The 20,514-nt window shown below is 35.0% G+C and overlaps 1 protein-coding gene across 3 annotated transcripts in view; it reads left to right on the forward strand.

Moving 5' to 3' along the window:
- LOC100891480 (neurogenic locus notch homolog protein 2) overlaps nt 1-19,831 on the forward strand; it is a 43,621-nt gene extending 23,790 nt beyond the window's left edge. The window contains exons 2-19 of one of the 3 annotated variants that reach the window (XM_003724342.3): nt 4,426-4,587; nt 5,478-5,615; nt 6,171-6,374; nt 7,118-7,243; nt 8,567-8,692; nt 10,063-10,182; nt 11,108-11,188; nt 12,951-13,073; nt 13,991-14,116; nt 14,627-14,752; nt 15,306-15,372; nt 15,899-15,943; nt 16,416-16,490; nt 17,181-17,244; nt 17,875-17,970; nt 18,636-18,854; nt 19,069-19,131; nt 19,459-19,831. In XM_003724342.3, coding sequence (XP_003724390.2) covers nt 4,503-4,587; nt 5,478-5,615; nt 6,171-6,374; nt 7,118-7,243; nt 8,567-8,692; nt 10,063-10,182; nt 11,108-11,188; nt 12,951-13,073; nt 13,991-14,116; nt 14,627-14,752; nt 15,306-15,372; nt 15,899-15,943; nt 16,416-16,490; nt 17,181-17,244; nt 17,875-17,970; nt 18,636-18,854; nt 19,069-19,131; nt 19,459-19,626 — 2,052 coding nt within the window. In that variant the 5' untranslated portion in view covers nt 4,426-4,502 and the 3' untranslated portion in view covers nt 19,627-19,831. The remainder of the gene's footprint in view (nt 1-4,425; nt 4,588-5,477; nt 5,616-6,170; nt 6,375-7,117; nt 7,244-8,566; nt 8,693-10,062; nt 10,183-11,107; nt 11,189-12,950; nt 13,074-13,990; nt 14,117-14,626; nt 14,753-15,305; nt 15,373-15,898; nt 15,944-16,415; nt 16,491-17,180; nt 17,245-17,874; nt 17,971-18,635; nt 18,855-19,068; nt 19,132-19,458) is intronic. The other 2 variants (XM_011663633.2, XM_003724340.3) reach the window with 2 other exon arrangements.
- Nucleotides 19,832-20,514: the final 683 nt, after the last annotated feature.

Below are 20,514 nucleotides of genomic sequence, written 5' to 3' on the forward strand. Positions count from 1 at the left end.
TTCTGTCCCGAGAGTTTGACTATTAAAGTAGTCATCTTTATCGCAACAAGCAAGCAGATATAAAACAAAACCCTTTTCTGCTTGGTATCCTAAAGTCGGCTTTCATCTTCAAGAACACAATGACAACGAATGGACTGACGATTCTTATTGTTCAAAGTGTTTGGAACAAGCCTGCCAATTAACGGACCGAATCGAATGACATCCTAATATACCAGTTTTGCGTCCATTGTGATTAAGGTCTTTGTGGTTGCGTGACATGACAAAGTACAACAGGATGAGTGTGTGGGACCAAAGTAGGATTCACCGGCCACCGACGATAATCAATAAGTGTTTTTCGCCTTTTTTAATCCTCAAGTCGAAAGGTAAATGAACTCCACTGTCCCTAGGTTTTTATTTACAAACATGACTCGAATTTGAATGAAACAGTATCAACTGTTGTGATAATGGAAAGTAGTTATGCGTTTTGAAATGTTTGCAAATGTATCAGTTGCAGTGGTCAATCCAAAGTATGTGTGTGGGGGGGGGGGGGGGCGATCCCCAGGTCAAATCTTGTTGTATTTTCTACATGCACTATTGCGCTCCTACCTTCTTAATGCACTTTGAAACTTGTTATTTTAACAAGATTTTGTTTCCTTTTGGCAGGTATTTCTTTCCCAGGGCTGTTTATGCCTATTGTTGAAAACATTTATATCTTTTCCTTTGTTCTTCTTCACCTTGGTGCGATTATGCTGTGGAATGATAATCGAGTCTGTAGAGTACGCTTTCCTTGCAGGAGTGCAGGCATTCGAGTCATATATTAAATCATGAAGCCTTCGAGAATGATGATAATGGTCACAAAACTCATGAGTATAGGCTATGGTCAGTTAGAACGGTTTCATGAGAAAGTGGACAATTTGATGACACAGCGTTGATCTTGACCGGCTATGATTCGATTCGGTCAAGAATGGACATAATTTCAAACCTACATGACGGACATTAGACATTAGTCTTATCTATCATGAATCATGCAAGGTGTACAAGGTTATCATGACATGTCCAATCTTTTCCCCTTAGAGGACGCTCCTTCCCCAAGTGCCCGACATTTTGCAGTCACCTGCATTCAATGCAGTGATAAAAACTGCATTAACGACTGAAATCATATTAATCTATGTACATCTTTCAAGCAAAGCGATTGATCTTTCTTTTCATTAAACTTTAAACACTTTCATAAAATGGGTATAAATATGCAACAGAGATTGGAAAAAAACAAGTCTCGAAAATTAGTTTGTAACAAATTCATTTTGCTGCTCTAATGTTATTAGGCAATGCTCATCAACTTTATCGATGTGTTATTTGTTTATTGGAAGGAATTGATTATTGTGACTAAAATACACAATCTAACATTTCTGCAATGCGCTATCACTCATTCGAAAACGATCTCAATCAACCGTGTTACATTTACAGATTGATGCAATTTGTAAACATTTTTATGATGGATTGACTGCCTCCTTCACACATTATCTCGTAAAAAAAAAAAAATTACAACCTCGAAAGCTCTGAAAAATACAATTTATTCATGGGAGATTTTTGTATACAAATCTGTATAATTCACCCCCGAATAATGTCAATTCTTTGTATTTTTCAGCTTCTCGCCACCAACCCTTTCCTAAATAAAGTTGTTTGCATTTTTGCTTGGAGGGGGGGGGGGGGGGGGGGGGGGGGTATCAGAAATTTTCATTCACATGGTACATGAATGTTTTGTTTTACAATATATAGGCATAAGAATTACTAGTATTACAAATATTAAGAAAAAAAAAATCATTTGGAAGATACATGGAAACAATATTATTAATCAAACTATGTATTATTTATGCATTACTTTATATTTTGATTAGATAATTAATCACCTTTGGATATAAGAAGGAAACGACTCAACAAGATCATACATCTCATAAATGCACCATCTCTTATTTGATAACTTCTTTTCAATCAACCGTCTTATGTCTTCCAAACTCATATTAATTTAAAAACATTCTTATAATGGCTTGTCAGCCTCCATTCCTAAAAATATAAATACTTTTGAGGAAAATTGGAGGCCCTGAAACTTCGTTCTTCTCTTGTTTTACTCTTCTTTGAACTCAATTTTTTTTTTTAATGTCGGATAATGTATCGTTTCTGTTTTGCGCTTCGGGCGTATACAAAAATTGGACGGAATATAGTTTGATCGAAGAGATGCCACCTACAGCATCATTCTTGTCCGATTTTGCGAGACAAAATGTTCTCTCTAATGAAAATCAACTTAGTAACCTAAATCTTTTTGACACGAGGATTTTTGCATTTGCTATATTTTTCTGATGATACAACATCTTCTACTCGCAAAGCTTTTTATTTTTATTTTAAAAGACATTAGGGGACTATTTCATCTTTTTATTCATCCAATTATCTATGAAATATGTTCAAGGAAATTGAAACAAAAATTGCATTCTGACAAAGATAATTTATACCCAATGAAGAAACAGTAAAGATCAAAAACACTTTGAAACATCATTTCACTAGTGTACAACTTATTTTTATGTTATTGCCCCTGTTTGCTTGTGATTTAAAAATACTTTCTATTTTCTTTTACCCTGTTGTCGTTAACATTTTACAGCTTAGTGCCAATATTTCCCTCTCAAACCTTTTCAATTATAATACAAGTTTGGTAAAATACCCTTTTGCATGCAGTGCCTTCCGCGACAGTTTTTCTTTCCTTTTTATCATCACATAATAGTCACCTCGTATAAACAAGATAATGAGCTCACACTCACTAAATCCTAATTCTTAGAATAAATTTAGGAGCACTTTCAAAGGAAAATTGGTGTTATCTAAAATCATAACAATTCACCCATGATGCCCCGAGCTACTCGAACACTGCAACAATTTCACTCGCTCCCCGCAAGCATACTTTCGTGTGTGTGTTTTTTCGTTTGCCCTTATAATCCGGTCAGAAATATTTCTTTAATTTCTTTAAATTTTCTTGACACACTTCCCGACAAAATGGACAAATTTTTACGATGGTGAAAAATGATGTATGAAAGAGACCATACCCTTCAGGCGTATATAGGATAAGACGCGATCAATTTGCTTGTGCTCAAATCTCGTTCTTCCGGTCACTGAATCTTTTAAGAATGGTTCAAGTTAGGTCAAACGTGTAATTTTCTTCCAATCTCTGTTGCATATTCATACCCATTTTATGAGAGCGTTTGAAGTTTAATGAAAATAAAGAATCGCATTGCTTGATAAATCAATCATTTTAATATATGCCACGAATCATGAATATCATGTATATACACTTTTATTGGTGATGATTTTTTATATCACTATTTTCAATAACACACATTAATCAGTCATATTTGGTTCAACATTATTCAATTTGAAGTTAAGTAATAAATTGGTCTCTTAGTAATAATAAGTAATCAGTCATATTTGGTTTTACATTATCTATTTTTGAATTACCACAACATAGCTGAGATTTGTCACTATTCTACTAATTCTGTTGTAATTGCAGGTCAGTTACTCACACTATTGTTCCTGCAGATCAGTGACGAATCATGATAAACTACCTGTCATTTAATAGTAAACATATATTTTTGAATGGTTTTCATTTTGGTTTCAGTTATCCGCCTTTATACAGAGGAATATATGATTAATACTCGATGCCTCTCTCGCATAACCACTCCTTCGGAAAGCGACCCTCTCGACCCTTGCTCGTGAGAGCATCTATTCATTCCTACACACGACCACATCACTCTACAATACCCCCGCTGCGGCATAGAAATAATTTTCATCGAATTCTCTTTCACAAGCAGAGACCTTCCACGATCTTCTATACACCCATTACACCGCCTAGGGGCAGCATTGTGGTTAACTCAAACTGAACTCCACAAGAAATAATGGTTCACCACCCCTATAGTAGTGATCGGCGAACCTTTAAATATTTGATTGATATTATAGCGAGGCTTTAATCATAAAGACTCATTAGAATATAAGCTTATTTAGTTTGCTTTGAGACGGTGGTCGGCGGTGATCGTGGAAATTGCACTAATTAAAAGTCGTTTTCACCAGCGAGAATAAATATTTGAGCTCATGGTGATTAATATCTTGCCGCATTCTGCAGCATGAATTTCATTTCCTATAACAATCTATTTATTAGATTTAAAAAACACTGAGGAATTGATTGTAATACGCATGTCTTTTTTTGCCTGCAGTTACGCTTTGCTTGTATTCTGCATTGTAATAAATAACTACTTCATAGATTCATATTCATACATGAGTATTTTATCCCCCCCCCCCTCTCTCTAAGATTTGAACGCTACAGACGAGGAGTATATATTCCTGGAAGAAGTGACCATTTTGTGGACTTCCATGCGTAGACTAATTTTGTTCTTCTCTCTTTCACCCTCTCAGGTGTATACCGCAATCTTCTAACGGAAGGAATATATTTGGACACCAGGCGAGAGGTTTATATACCTGGATAGATCATCATGACGTCACCAACTAACACATTCTGTATACTTTGTATCACGTTTCTCTTCGCAACATTCCACTCTGCAACCCCGACCAGTACACGTAAGTTATCCCTTCTCTAGGCAATTCTTTGTACTAATATGAATAGAACATTCTAAATTGCATTTTCAATAATAACAGGAAAAGGAAAGTTTCTTGCACTTTTAAGCAACGAACGAGCTTAATTAAATTCGCTTCCTTAAATTCAATCGAGAAGCGAACGTTTGTCATTATAGAATTCACGCGTAGACAATTTCCTTTTGGAATTGAATTAGTCTGTTGGTGACAAGTTAAACACACTTTTACTTCTTCTCAGTTGACTAGTCTGTCTCCACCATTGGTTCTCAAAACAAAGACTCAAGATATCAAGACTTTTCTCTCTTACACCTCTTTGTAGTATTACCATTTTTACCACATATTTGTAACCTTATTACCTCTGGTTGTTCATCTTATCTTTTCTGCTATTAAATTATATATTAAGTGCAATAATATGCCCGTCTCACTATTCAATACTGACATCATAGCTAAAAGAAAGTATGTCTGTGAGCATATTCTTACTCAAGACAGGACTATAAGCGACTTGCACTGTGTGTGAACTTTTGTTCGAAATATTCAGTAACAATGTCGTATTGAAATTATTATAACAATTGAATTAAATTAAATTTGAATCGAATATACAATTCGCTATCTGTTCGTGTGACATAGGTATCTTAATTAATCAAACGATTGTTCTTTCTCTTATATTTTCATCCCAAATTTATTCATTAACTATGTCATATCTGTTTATTTTCAATTCGAACAACTTTTACGAAACTCTGCACCATGCTATATGAGTGTGTACGAAATCAAAGTGTACGAAATCAAAATCCTTAAGTTTGGTTTCTTTGTTAAGTCTTCATCCCAAATTGATTGATTTGTTTTCATGAATTCCTTCTGATTTTTGTTCCTTACAGCTGCGGCTGCCCTAACGACATGTGCGAGCCATCCGTGTGAAAATGGAGGTACTTGTATTGAATACACCGCTGCATTCCAATGTAGATGTACCAACGACTTTACAGGACTTCGGTGTGAAGTACCGGTCTCGAGTACAGGTAAATGATATCAAATTTGTATTGCTCGTTCATTGGCTTAACAGTGTATAATTTTACAACTTATCCATCGTGTTGACGCAAAAACCTTCAAGTCACAAATAATCTCATGTTTTTTATGATTTTTTATGAGCGTTCAGAAGAAAAAAATGTCGTACGGAAAATATGTATTATAATGCAGAAACATTATTCTCACAAAAAGCCGCGGATTATCTTATTTGATTTGGGGGGCGGGTGGGGGGGGGGGGGGACAGTAGGACCTAGATAACACGCTCCGTAAAATACGCAGTTCATTCTGATTTTGTTTCCGTGTGTGTGGAAATGCAACATGCCTCCAACAAAAAACAATGACTTAATTCAAGGGTCATCTTGAAAAAAAGTTAAAATACTTGTTATGTCTGTGATGCAGTGATTATGCAATCTGATACCTCTGTCCTTAATCCGATTGTTAATATTCTAGATTTGTTTATTTTATTAGTCAACCTTTAACAGCCTACTAAGGCAGGTTACCAAAATGTAACATTCTAAAAACTGCTCCCTTTTGATTTCCTTCATCAGCATCGCTATGCGATGACAACCCATGCGCTCATGGCGCCTGTGTGAGTTCAGCTTCCGATCGTTTCACCTGCATGTGCCCTGGAGAATGGAGGGGAACGGCGTGTGAGATAGACGTGAACGAGTGCATCGGAGAGAGGGGTCCGAACCCCTGCACCGCCAACGGAACAGTCTGTGTCAACGAGGATGGGGGATACCGGTGTGAAGGTATGATTGAACTTGATGGGCCGGCCAGTCCTTTATTTAAGTTAAACATGCAGTTCATCAGTATAGCCATGCATTGATTTTAGGAGGGTCACTAAACGTATCTTGGCGACCCTCTTTGAAGTTAGCTCCAAGGTTGTAGGATTCCCCTGGCGTAGGATTCCCCTGGCGTAGGCCTCTATTAACGCACCTCTGCACTAGTTTGGCTAGGAGGGATTGGACCTCCGTGCATGGTCACTGAAAGGTGGTTATCTCATCAAGTCAACTCTCAACTAACATAAGAAAAAGGGGACCATGGGGGACCAACGGTCACCGATTATCCATCCGATTAGGCATTGTTTGCTATATAGAGGGCGCAAGTAGCTATAAGTATTGCAATTTGGCTGTAAGCCGTATTTTGCAATTCAAGTTTTACTGAAGACCAACTGCTACCAAAAATATTGTATGAATAAAATAAGAGTATCGTCTATACCACTTGACTGTTAAAATATATTACCGGGTATTAAAACTGTAGAAAGAACACAGAACAATATGTCTGTAAATTTGTTCATTACAGTGTACAGTGTATTCATAATATTTTATGCGAAAAATAACCACAAAAACAAATAAATTAGTAAAACTTATGAATTACAAGGATTCGTACAAATAACGTTGCCAGCTCAAGTATAATATTTGAAGTTATCTGTCATTTACTTACCACACAAATGACGTTTTGAAATTGTTTTCTCTTCCTATAACCATCACAGCTCCATGCGCCAGCCCTAGCCCCTGTCACAATGGAGGTACATGCTCGACGAAAAATAAAGAACCCTACTACACATGCGAGTGCCCGCCGAACTACGAAGGAGATACTTGTGATGTTGTAGTTGAAAGTAAGTCAATAACCATGATTATTCCAAGGTTTATATACTTGTATCTTATATACTGGCAATGGTACGAGTCCCTTTATATTTTTGTCCACCAACTTTTGGATATATGATACTATATTCATGTAGCTCTTCAAAAGTGTAGTTGTAGTTGACATTATTCATCTTTGAGCATTACACATTTATATACGTATACAAATATAAATAAATATATATATTTTCCTGTTTTTTTGTATTTGATGTTAGCAAAATACACTACAACAAATTACCGAGATGTAAACAAACTCGCTCGTTTTAACAGACAGGATTTTTCTACTAAAATGTCATTTACTTGGGTCTAGGGAAAGACTGAGTTTTTATGAAGAGAGGAACAATACTATGTTGATTTGTTGTATTGCATTTTTTAGTGTAGTTCGCTTTTAGAGGTTCACTTGCACCAACTTGTGCTTTGTGTTACCAGTTAGAATTGCAGTAAAGACGTATGCACTTTGCCACTTTTGTCAATATTCCCTCATAATCATGTTACACCTTTGTGCTACGTAGTGTGAAGTATTTGATGTTTAGTGCTGATATATTTGACATGTTAATTACCAGTTTATGCCGCTTTTGATTAGTGTTGTTTGCATGTTAGCTGTTTAGATACAAAAGAAATTGTACTCAAAAGTAGAGAATTGAATATGCTTTACCCCTCCTTCAAAAGTCCCTCTCACATATTATTACCGAACTGAGTTCAGAGTTGGACCCGCGCTGGTTCGGGGCAATTCGTAGAAAGCTCGGGAGGTAGCTTGGGGTGGGTCGTCACAATTCGTAGTAACTCGTACTGACTCACGCGTCCAAAATACACGTGCTATGAAATGCAAGTAGTGCTGAGCTATCCAGAGTTGATTACACCGAGTAACCAGAGACTCCTCGGAGTATGAACATTTTTCGACATCGTGATAATCCTGATCGTTTGAACTTCGGAGTTCATTCCGAAGAGTGTACAAATATTGAACATGTCTAAAGCGCACGTATTTTGATACGAGTAACTACGACTTATCTCGAGATTTCTAGAGCTTTCTACGTGTGACTAGAAACAATCTTTGGGTAATAATTATATCAAGTTAAAAGTACTCGTGAATCAATTCATGTAACTTTAAGGAGGCCTACGAATTATTCCGAGTTCTAAAGGTTTCTACGAGTAAAGGCGAGCACGCACTGGGTCCAGCTCGGAACATACACCTCAGCAGAAAATTGTGAGAGGGGCTTTCTTGTTCCCTATTTTACCCCACTCCTCCGCGCTTTTCCCCCCTCTATTACCTCATGTAATGTCATTCGCCATCAACCCAGGAGACGATCCATGCCGATCGGTTGCGAACATGTGTCTGAATGGAGGCACGTGCTTTTCGTTCGGAGGGGCAGCTCTCTGCTATTGCTTGCCTGGATTCCAAGGCCAGCACTGTGAGATCGACACAGGTAAGAGGCTTGCTTGATGATGACGTCACATGCCTGGCTCAAACAAACCTAGTGCTAACGTACGTTAGATGTGGTAGATTAGAGTGCAGGCTGTTGCATGGATGAATGGTTTAGATGGTTGTAGGAACTAACACCTTGCACGTGGATGTAAATCTGCCTTACTGACTCCTGTCAGAGGCGTCGCTAGATCGTTTCGAATGAGGAGGGGGCGGGGCACGTGCACCCAATTTTGAAAATTGTACAAGTTGAAAAAATCGTACATTTTTATAATTTGACATAGACCAAAAAGTTCTTTGAGCTTAGAATTTGCTATGAAAACAAAAAAATTATGAAGTTTAAATTTTGAGTTGGGTACCGGTGATGTCCCCCCCCCCCCCCCCCTCCCCCCCACCCTCCCTCTCCTCTAAGTCGAAACATAGTGACGTCTCTGACTGAAATATATTCACACTCCAATTAACCTACGTGACTTCCTACTTATCTGTCTCCATCTCAATGTTGATCCTCGGGTAACTAACATTGAACTTAATGTTTTATATCGTGATGATAGAAACATGATGTATGAATTTAGCCTGATAAATATGTGGTATATAGACCCCACAATGAACTGGTAATATAAGTTAATAAATAATGTTGTGTTAGATAATGATGCAGATGATGATGATGAACGTTCCAACTCGACATTGCTTGTTTAAAGATCTCAATAGAGGTACTTTAATCTCTTAGAATAATAATATTGAAAGATATTGTAACTTTTCTATAGTATTCATGAAATCTATGTTAAGTTGTGTCAAAATTGTGTACGAATAGAAATTAATCAAAAGCATAATTTATCTCGTATACACCTTGGAGACAATATTACCAATATTCGGTTCTTGAATTGACAAATAGAATACAACTGGAAATCGTGGACATGCACGTGACAATAAATACGTCAGTCGAAAGTAATAATCGTTTCTATCAATGAATACTTAATGAAAATTTGCTGTTGTCACATAGTTGCATCTTATTGCTGTTACTGTTGTTATTATTATTGTTATTTTTATTACAGATATTATTTTTCCTGTTACTATTATTAATATTAACAACTTAGTCTTTAAGATCGCAAACACAACTTAATAAGACAATTTAATTAGATTTTGCTTTTCACCTATTGAAATGTACGAAGATTGCAATAGGCCATCGAAAATCTTTATGGTCGTTTTATATATAATTATATAATTATGTAATACATATATATACATATTAATACTTATTGATCACATGTTGATAAGAGCAATAGGGATATATCCAGCTCCACATACTGCTTTTAAATACTATGTTCTTAATGTTCTAACTAAGCTCCTTTATCTAATATCTTTTGTGGGATACAGATGTATGTCAGACCATTACGTGCCAAAATGGCGGCACTTGTGAGAAGTCACGTGATCAAACAGCATCATGCATATGTCCGCCCTTATATAGCGGTTTGCAATGTGACATATCGTTGTTAAGTAAGTTAGATATCAAATCAATCATATCAATTAATTTGTCCGTCATATATATACAAGAAATTGCTATGGCGAAGATGTATCTTTTGCAATGTTTTGGAACTAGCCTATTGCATTTTCTTTGCATTTTGTTCTTGCTATTCTTTTACGGAGGTCCCGTAATCACTCTCCGCTTGACCGAGTATTATTCTTTGCAGTAAACGGGGAGCGCTTCGTTCTTATTTTCAAATTTGTTTTGTCTTATGATGACATAGCCTATGCTTTTTAATATTTAGCGATACACTTGAACTTAATAAAGTTTTCTGCTTTGATTACTTTCATATTTAACATCTGGCGACGTTCTTATTATGTGCGCTACACAACTATAACAGTTTCTTTTGCCGAGTGCATGTAATGTTAATGCGGGGAATACTAGATTTCCTCGAAGACTTTATGAACACTAAATGATTATATAATAAGATTTTGAAAAAAATGACTGTTTACAAAATCAAAAAAACTTTGTTTAAAACTCCATTCTGTTTTGATGTGATAGTCGTTATTTATTTTTGTTGTCTCCAGTATATAGTTATATGTATACAATGGTCTTCATATCCTTCCAATCAATACTCCATTCATGTCAACCATATTTCTAAATTTAGGAATTGTGAATGACTTAATGGTGTAACCTTTAATCTTATCAGCATGCTTTAAAGCATGTCCTATTCATTTTCATGCAAAAGTTTATTATATTTACCTAATTACTTAACTTCTTTGAGCATACCTTTGTTGAATCAGAAGTGTATCTATAAATCTTGCACTAATATTTTGTGTGATTGAAAACGGCAGTGGACAAATAAATGAACGAGTGAATGGGTGAATGAATGAATGAAGTAATATTGAAATGTGTTCTAACAACAATCTTTGCTCTTCTTGTGCCTGCCCTTTTCAGCTATTTGTGATAGTTCGCCTTGTAATACATCTGCTACTTGTATTGAAGATTTAACACTGGATGCTGGTTTCTTATGCATGCGTGAGTTTGGTACACTAACCCTGTTTGGACATATCCATAATAAATTGCAAATGACCCCCTTTGTCACGATCCTTCTCGTTCCATTAACATAATACCGCGATACCACAAATCCATCGCTATTAATAGGTAATTTTTAAAGAACATATTCATGTTGGCGAATCAATGGGCTGGCTGAAACATACGCACAAACACAAAATCAATATTCAGAACTATGTGTTAAAGATTCCGCTGAATTTTCATTTATTGTGGATATGCCCTCTTGCTTTTTTTAACATCGGTTCTGGGATATATTGCGATATGTTTTTCACATTATTATGTTATTGCTAATTGAATATTTATCTTTATTTCTAGGATGTAATTTATGGATTTTGATCGTAATAATTATATTATGCAGTGCATATATAAATACTTATATGTATATGTTCAATTATTAAAATATTGATTATCCGTTGATAATATCATAATGTCCTGAAATCCATATATCTGCATTCTAAATGATATATATATATATATATATGCAATGCTATACTCAATCATTGCTTTTGCTTCGTTCTTATATTTGGTAAAGAGTGCCAATGAAGGGGCACTATATCCGACAAACTTTGTCCATTTTCATGCCAAACTGGGTAATACTTCGTCACATAGTTCTATAGCACAGATCGGGTGAATATTACTTACTTCGGCATGAAATTATACTTAGATTCAGTTTGCTCTACAATGAAGCCACAACAACATTTTAATTGGATATTTTAAATGTATGTAAACAATACAAATTTAGTATAGAAGATAACGAAAATTAAAAATTTAAATGAATCCCTTAGTATACACATGTATCAAATCATTTGATACCATGTGTTTTAAAAGTTTTTCGTAACTAATCCATTATGCTGTCATCCATTATGTTATTGGAACGACAAAAAACATTTTCAGGTGACCTGAAAAGTTTAATGAACCTTTAATAGTTGTTGTTCATTATAATCAGAGGGAAACTAACATCATTATTGCTTGTCACAATAGGAAGCACGGTCTTATAATCTTACTGATCCACGTGCCCTAATTAATCATAAGTAATTATCATACGCTTGGTGTAATTATCCCATCACCTATTTAACCGGTATCACAGGAAGAAATTATATTGCAACTAAATCGATCTTATCTAGGTCGCTTCCGTTTTATATAAAATGTTGCACGCAGTGGGAAAATACCTGCATTGAAATTCCTCTCAAGAAATTATCATAGCTCTTGCGAATGATTGTGGATTAAATTCTGTAAATTTGTTACCGTGTGATGCTTAAGATTTATTACTATTGTGTTATTAAGGATACGAAAATACAGTAAACTATAACGGGATTTTATTGTAGGAAAACGCAGGCATTGGGAAGGTGAAAGTTTGCCCGTTTGTTTTCTGGTCGGACGAAATCTTCACGATTTAAAAACATGATAATGGATGATTTATTAGTCATTCAAGGGGATAATACATTGAGCCAAGTGAAAGTGTATGTTAAACTTCAGACCGTTTAATAATTAACCGTAACCAATTAATCACGTGATTGAAACAAAGCACCATGTCCCCTCGAAAATCAGCAATGTATGTGAATAATTTAGGACTGTAGACCATCTTGTCGCTTATAAAGTGACAAATTTATTTCGTATCTTTTACTATTTTAATAAACTTAACAATCTTTCTCTTGTAAAGTTCTGTGTATTGAATACCTATATAGTTCGACATAATAATAATCTAACCGTCTTACCCCCAATGTAGCGCCGTGTGTGAAAGACCCTTGTCAGCATGGAGGGACCTGCACGAACAACCAGAGCGCCCCTCTCGGTTTTTACTGTGAATGCGCTGAAGACTACCAGGGTCTTCTGTGCGAAAATATGATACGTAAGTTTCTAATGGATGGTAGATGTATTTTGGTTAAGCCCTCTTTTTTCTAACGTCCCATACTCTCTATGATAAAAGTGATATTGATTCAACCCAACCTTTGAAGAAAGAAAATATTGAAAATGAGCCCAAAGATTATCAAAATCAACACTATAATCATAAATGATGAGGGTAATATGTAATTTTTTTGGAATAAGTGTACCCATATATTTTTGATGATAATTCTTTTAGAGATATCCTTCCCAGGTACGAATAGAATTTTAACTTGTTTTCTTGTAAGAAACTTAACATTAAATTTTTTGTCCCGTACTAAATGCGGTCTTTTTTTTCTTAAAACCTTCCATTCTGGCAAAAAAATTGCGGTTAAAATTTGCATACACTTAGTGTATGAGATCTCTTTTATGAATATACCTGACAACTCTATGTTATAAGGAACCGTGTCTCGATGGTTGTAGTAGTGAACCTGACGAAAGAGCATTCACAGGTTACCTACACACTAAAAAATAAGGGTGTAATCGTGTGCAGATTTGCATCCGCCTAGTACGCGTATTTTGCAGAGGTTGATTTTACCTTCACTTCTTGATGTGTACAGTTAATAACAAAATTATTTATGCCCTTACAAAATTGTGTAATTCGAAGTATGTACAAAATTAATTTGTCAAGATTTATGTTTTTGAGAATGTGACATATTAAAGCTTACATCTAAAACATTCAACAAAGGCCCTAATTTGTCCAGTCCATCTTTTACTCTTGAGTTACGACAAATATCAAATTTACAAGGAGTATGAATAATTCACTATGCGATAGATAAAGTACAAGACGTATATACGTGAAAACAATGGAAACAAACAAAAAGAGCTTACAATCTTCATCCGACCAGTGTAGTACTAATCATCTCCTCTGTATTTCTTCCACAGCTCCATGTTCCAAGGAACCCTGTCTCAATGGTGGTACATGCCAACCTGATGAAACAGCACCTACGGGTTACCAATGCCTATGCGATCGAGGCTTTGAAGGACCAATCTGTGAAGTAGCTATAATCTGTAAGTCAATGTTGTCCTTTTTTGTCATTCTATGTACTCTCTCAAACTTTATCTAGATTTATTGACAATATTAGTGAATTATTTGTGAATCGTAGTATTAAATCTCATAAGCACGCTTGTAACGAGCAATAGATCAATGCTTCTGGATATGCTAATTCCGCCCATTAAATCAGCCTTCAAGCATATATGTTTCAAATATAGAAAATGATACACGTGGTTCTTCTTTTTTCTTCATTGCAGTTAAAAGGAGATTGAGATTTCTTCCTCTCATGTTTAAAAACTATTGTTCTTGTTTTCCGCCCTTTTCTCCCTCGCCTTCCTTCTCTGACAGTCTCTCTCTCCCTCTCACACTTATACTTTTTAGCATTTCTTCCTTATTACCCTGTCAGAATTCCCAGCTCCCTTTCTCTCTCCGGCCCTCTCCCCCTCTCCCTTTATTTGCTTCAATTTGCCTATGTTTTCATTATAAAAAGTCACAATGATCATTTCTATTTCTCTCTCACAATGTAGCACCATGCACCAGCAACCCCTGTGAGAATGGAGGCACATGTGAGGCTGTAGGTGGCGCTCTTACAGAATTTAGTTGCATCTGCCAGCAAGGTTATAGAGGAACGCAGTGTGAAATAATTCTTCATGGTAAGTCTTCTTTTCTATGTTCTTGGGGATTTTAAAAAAAAAGGCAAAACGACTTTCAATTGCAAAGATGCCTCATACGTAGGCGTTGTAATTTCAACTAAAAGAATCAGATACAACTTACTTTATTTCATATTGTTCAATTCCAAACAAATTTGGGGTGGGTTTGCCAATTCATTCTTCATTTACACCAATGCAGATCATCTATTATTTATGAATACAAGACATATGAGTAAATCAATTAAACCCATTCCAAAGCTAACAGATGTTTGATCTATTGACTTATGATGACTAATTTAACCAAACAAGTAGTGTAGTTTTATCACAATACAAATCATAACCAAATAAAATGCACTGTAACTAGCCTAGCAATTGTCTCTCCTTGGCCAGGGAGAAGTATCCAGTTGATGTATTCATTATAATGTACTAGGTACTGATAGAGACTGCAAGAGCTAATTTCAAGATTTTTTTTACGGCACATATTATGTTGAATAAGTTATAAGTTATGCACTACACAAGAAAAAGTCAAATCATTTTGCTCTTCATTCTTTTGCAGCAGTCTGTACTTTCCAAGGTGTTACATTTCAAGAAGGCAGCGAAAGAAAAGAGGATTGCAATATGTGGTAAGCATATCTCACTGAACTTCACTCAGAGAATTGTCAAACCATATAATAGAATAAAATTAATTAATTATTAACTAATTTTGTATTTTGTATTTGTATTTATTAACATTTATTCTTTCTCAACAGTACAATATGAAACACAATGTCTATATAAATTATATATGTAACAATGATTTCAACATAGAGTATACAGTAAATAATTCAGATAACAGAAGGAGACGAAAACCCGAAGATATGTGCTGTGTTAAAAAAAGAAGATATATAAGACCATAAAATGGACATTTCGAATTCATAGAACATTGCTAATATCATTTTGACCTGTTCTGACAAAAACAAGAAACAGCATTTTCAAACAATGGGCATTTTGCTACAACAAAATAAAAAAAGAGCTAAAACTATCATAAGAACACCCCATAGAAATTATATGTAAGTTCAATGTTTATTTGTGTTTGTGTAACAAACTATCATATCACTTCATTATGTAAATAGAAGACTCATTATATTTGTTTTATTCTTCAACTTGCAGCCATTGCCAACAAGGGTCATGGCACTGCACAGATAAATTTTGTGGGTATGTACAACTTTGTATCATTTTCAAGTTGTTTTCCTAAAAAACAAAGTTTTAACGAGCTTTAGTCTTAGTTATTATTATTGACAAGATGTTTAATTGTTAATCAGACATTGCTCAGTACAAAGTATTCCTAATACTTAAAATGATATCATATTCTAAAATTAATCATTTAAAAGTATAAACACATGTAAATGATTTGTATTTTTAAAATCTACCCTCGAAAGATTGAGAAACAATGAGAAGAAATATATATATATATATATATATCAATTAATGTGTTGATGACGAATTTGGTTCTTTTGTCATTCTTTCTTTTTATGAAAGTATCGATCACAACTTTATGTTATAATTATCCCCAACTATTTCCTAATGATCTCAATGACATACAAATTTCATTTTTTTAAATGTTTTTTTTTTGTCTATCGATTTTTACCTTGGTAATATTAACTTATGTATTTGTTTTCTCTTGCAGTGAATTCATGGTATCGTTTGCCTTTCTCGATACTAATTCAAATGAAAATGATGATGATGATGAAGAATTTTCAAAGTAAGTATATTTTTTTGGGGGTCATTTATTTTATTACTCTTCTTTATCCATAATGATTTAAAAGAATTGAATATTTCTTTTTGCATTTAACCCCAAATTATTTCCATTGCTAAGAATTTTAGAGGTAAAGACTTTCTCGTACATTAATAAAAAAACACTTCTTTGATTAGAAGATGCTCAGGATTTCTGAGTAACTTTATATACTTGAGAGATGATGAGCAATTTATATGCATTCTTGGTCGTCAATAAGGTTATACATTGAGAGAATAGTGAATTTTAACGTCATAATAATAATAATAATAATAATAATAACAATTGGGTCATATTTACCAAAAATAACCATATCAGTATTAATACTGCTCTTCCTAAGGGCCCTGCATTATTATTACCCCAGCAATTGCCAGATATCCATTTACACCTGGGTGGAGAGTGGCAAATGTGGATTAATGCCTTGCCAAAAGATGTTAGTGCCGGGCTGAGATTGGAACCCTCAACTCTGGGATTGAGAGTCAAGTGAATGAACCACTATACTACGACACATCTTGCATGTACACAATTTTGGAGCATTATATTTCAGATACAAATTATTTCTAACACTCATGTCAGAATTGTAGGGAAATCACTGTCTACATTTTAAGTATACAAGTTCAAGTAAATGAAATTCACAATGATCTCCTTTTAACTTTACAGTACACTCAAAGAAGACATCGCTGATTACTTTGCCATCAATGCTAACATGATACAAGTACTTACAGTAAGTACAATGGCATCAGTTATTTCGTAGTTTTACATTATCAAACCTTATTACCTTTTCATTAAAGCCCTTCTCACATTAGAATCACGCCAAATGAACATTCAGTAGGTGAAAGCATGGAAGCTTGAGACTATCAGTCATATTTTATTATTTTTTATCATGCTCCATGGATTTTCATCATGTAGCTCTTACAAAGAAATTAATGTAAGAGCTCTCCAGCTTAACATAAACGATGATAATGGATATTTTTATTTGTCCATAATAATAATTCCAGCTTATATAATTATCTTCACCATGCTAAATGATCCCATGTCGGCGTCGTTATTACATCAAGCCCTTAAAGGCTCTTTTCCCTGACTAGTAGATATCATTGCCTATCTGTCGATAATTTTTCTCGCTTAAAAGAGCATATATTTTTCGTTCATATAAATCATTGGCGTTAATTTGAACCGACGGATCCGTACAGTAATATATATTACGGATTCAGTGGTTCATTATAACGCCGACTAAAAAGAAATCCCTTTTTTTACGGGTATCTTTAGGTCTGTGGCTTTATGATTTAAATGCTTTAACTGATTATCGAGGACTAAAATGAAGCAACCTCTTTTGAAATAAAAACCTTTTTTCCAGGTATCTGGTAGTCCAGCCGAGGTACAATTCCAGTTACAAGATACAATTGACTCTGAGGTTGATATAGAAAATGTTGCTGCAGATATGCTAAGACAGGTAAGAGAAATGTACATATTTTTTATATGAAGCTATTAACATAAAACTTTAATTATGCCAAAAGAAATAAAGAAAATTAAGTAAGATATAAACAAGAAGAATAGTACAAATAATGATGAAGTTATCTGAATCGTATAAGTTGGGCGAGCTGTACATGGTAAAAAGTTTCTATTGAGACGTCATCATTTTCCGAAATTTTGCAATTTTCCATACCGATCGTAAGACTTAACGTTCAGTTTTAATGATAACAATATATTGCATTGATACAGCGTATTACAGGAATACTCCAATGAAAGTTTTTTCCTTATCACCTTGGAAAACTTTCAGTTCGTATTCTTCTTCCATGTACCCACCTCTTTCCCTCCTGTCATTTTCTTGTCCACTACTAAAAATAATCCGCGATAGTGCTAGGGCGGGATGTCAGACCCACTTTCATCTCTTAGCCTGTGTGCTCTTAGACTGTGTGCTACTTCGATACAATTGCAAGCAACTTGGTCACGGCAAAATTGTTCAAGTTACAAACATAATTCTAATCAGTTAGAGTACTTATTTCCAGAATATATTAATCCAGAAATGCTAGGACACATGTTATTCTCATTCGATAGATGGTTGAACAAAATAAAGAATTGTCATTTATTTATTTTCTCTGTTTTATAATTAATTAGTTTGTGACAGGCACATATGCATTCCACTACAACCAAGCCTCGTATTCCATCAACTCTCGGACCGTGGTCATCGAACGTCGGGACATCGACAACGAAGCCAACAATATCACTCATAACGATGACGGGCAACGGTTCATCAGTACGACGTTGCTCATTGTGTGCGTTGTCGTGAGCACGATACTGGTCTCTGGGGTTCTCTTCGGCATCGCAATAATAGTGGTAAATAAAATGATTTGTCTTATTCCAGAGATGAACCGGTTTCTTTGCTATAGATCATGACAATATTTTGAAAATACAAAATATTGCATAAAATCTAAACTTTTACTTGCTTTAGAATTTTTAACAGCCTTGATAATTTAATTTGCTTTATCAAAGTTACGTTATTTTATCAATTAATTTAATAAAAATCAACATTTTCATTTCGCCTTCATAGGTCTACAAAAGGAGATCGAGGAAAGAACAGATCTACTGCAGAAAAGACAAGAATACAAATGCGGTAGGTATCATAGTAATAAATCATAATATTAGTGTTTTAGATCCTGTTCTTAATGTGGACTTTAATATGAATTAGGTTTTACAAAATGAACAATACATATATTTTGAAAGGAATAGGAACTCGGATCAAAATGCTCTTAACATAGTTACGATATAATACATGTTACCAGTCGCAAAATCGGTATTCATCAAATATTTTTGAAGCAGATTTTTCGTCACAATATTAATGTCTAGTATGACCAAATCGTCACGATGATGTGATCCTTCATATAATTATTCAATAATAACACCCTTCTCCTTTTTGTCTTTTCTTTCATGATCCATGCAGTCAAACAACGTAGCAGGAGGTGCAATAAAATACCATAAGAACGTGTATAACCCCGTCCCTCCCTGCTCACCAGGACGCGGCGATGTACCGCTAGAAGTCGCCGAAATCAGATTGCAAAATGGCGCCGGAAAACCCGACGTGAATATCAACATGGAGGCCCGAGTGTAGAACACGGAGGACCAAAAGGTCTTCATGATCATGACCGTTCCTGGACTACCTCTTATAGAGACAATTGGGTCTAGTCCAAGGAACTTGATTAGGAACAATTTGTATTCGCGAATCTCTTGCCCTAGCTGCACATAATGGACCTAAACGCTGCAGTTTATCTCATTTGAAGGACGTTGTTTTGTTTTTCTCTCGTGGACATAGAAGATGGATTTTAAAAAAATTTAAGAAAGAAAAAATGCATGTACATATTGGACCAAGATGTGACGTATTTTTTGTGGTTAACAATCATTATTTTACTATATAAACCTATCATTTGATGCAATGCACTTATTGATATAAAACGTTACATTAAATGGCTTGAAATAAACTCGTCGACAACATCGCCCCGTTTTTTGGCTTATCGGGGCATTTTTTTTTCTTCATAGTGGTAACGTTGACTTTTCTTCAAGATCATGGGTCATTGTATTATCTAATCGGAGGCTGCTTCTTCATTTCGGATGAAATTATGGAGTCCAACCCCCTTCCCTCTGTATCAACTTCCCCGTTTCTTCTGTAAACTAAATATGAACAACCGACCATTGTTTCCCAGTTCTACGTTGAGGAGCGCTTTTACTTACCATTTATCATCTGTGTATCGAAAAATGTTTACAACCTTCATTCCGAGATATTTGGGACCAGTTCATCGCCACGTCATTACAACAACGGCTGCACAACGACCAAAGGGTTTTCCTGCACAAAAGAACACAATGTTTTGCCGTTTAGAGGCACAACGAATATTAAAGAAGGACCGACAAGGGATGATTTGATTGCAATAAACTAAAAAACTGGATGTCAGATGGATATTCAAACTTAACTTTACGTTTAATTGACTATCGTGGCAGTGTTTCT

The sequence above is a fragment of the Strongylocentrotus purpuratus genome, unplaced genomic scaffold (assembly GCF_000002235.5).
Source record: "Strongylocentrotus purpuratus isolate Spur 01 unplaced genomic scaffold, Spur_5.0 spur5_scaffold_5, whole genome shotgun sequence".
In the NCBI taxonomy this organism is placed as follows: domain Eukaryota; kingdom Metazoa; phylum Echinodermata; class Echinoidea; order Camarodonta; family Strongylocentrotidae; genus Strongylocentrotus; species Strongylocentrotus purpuratus.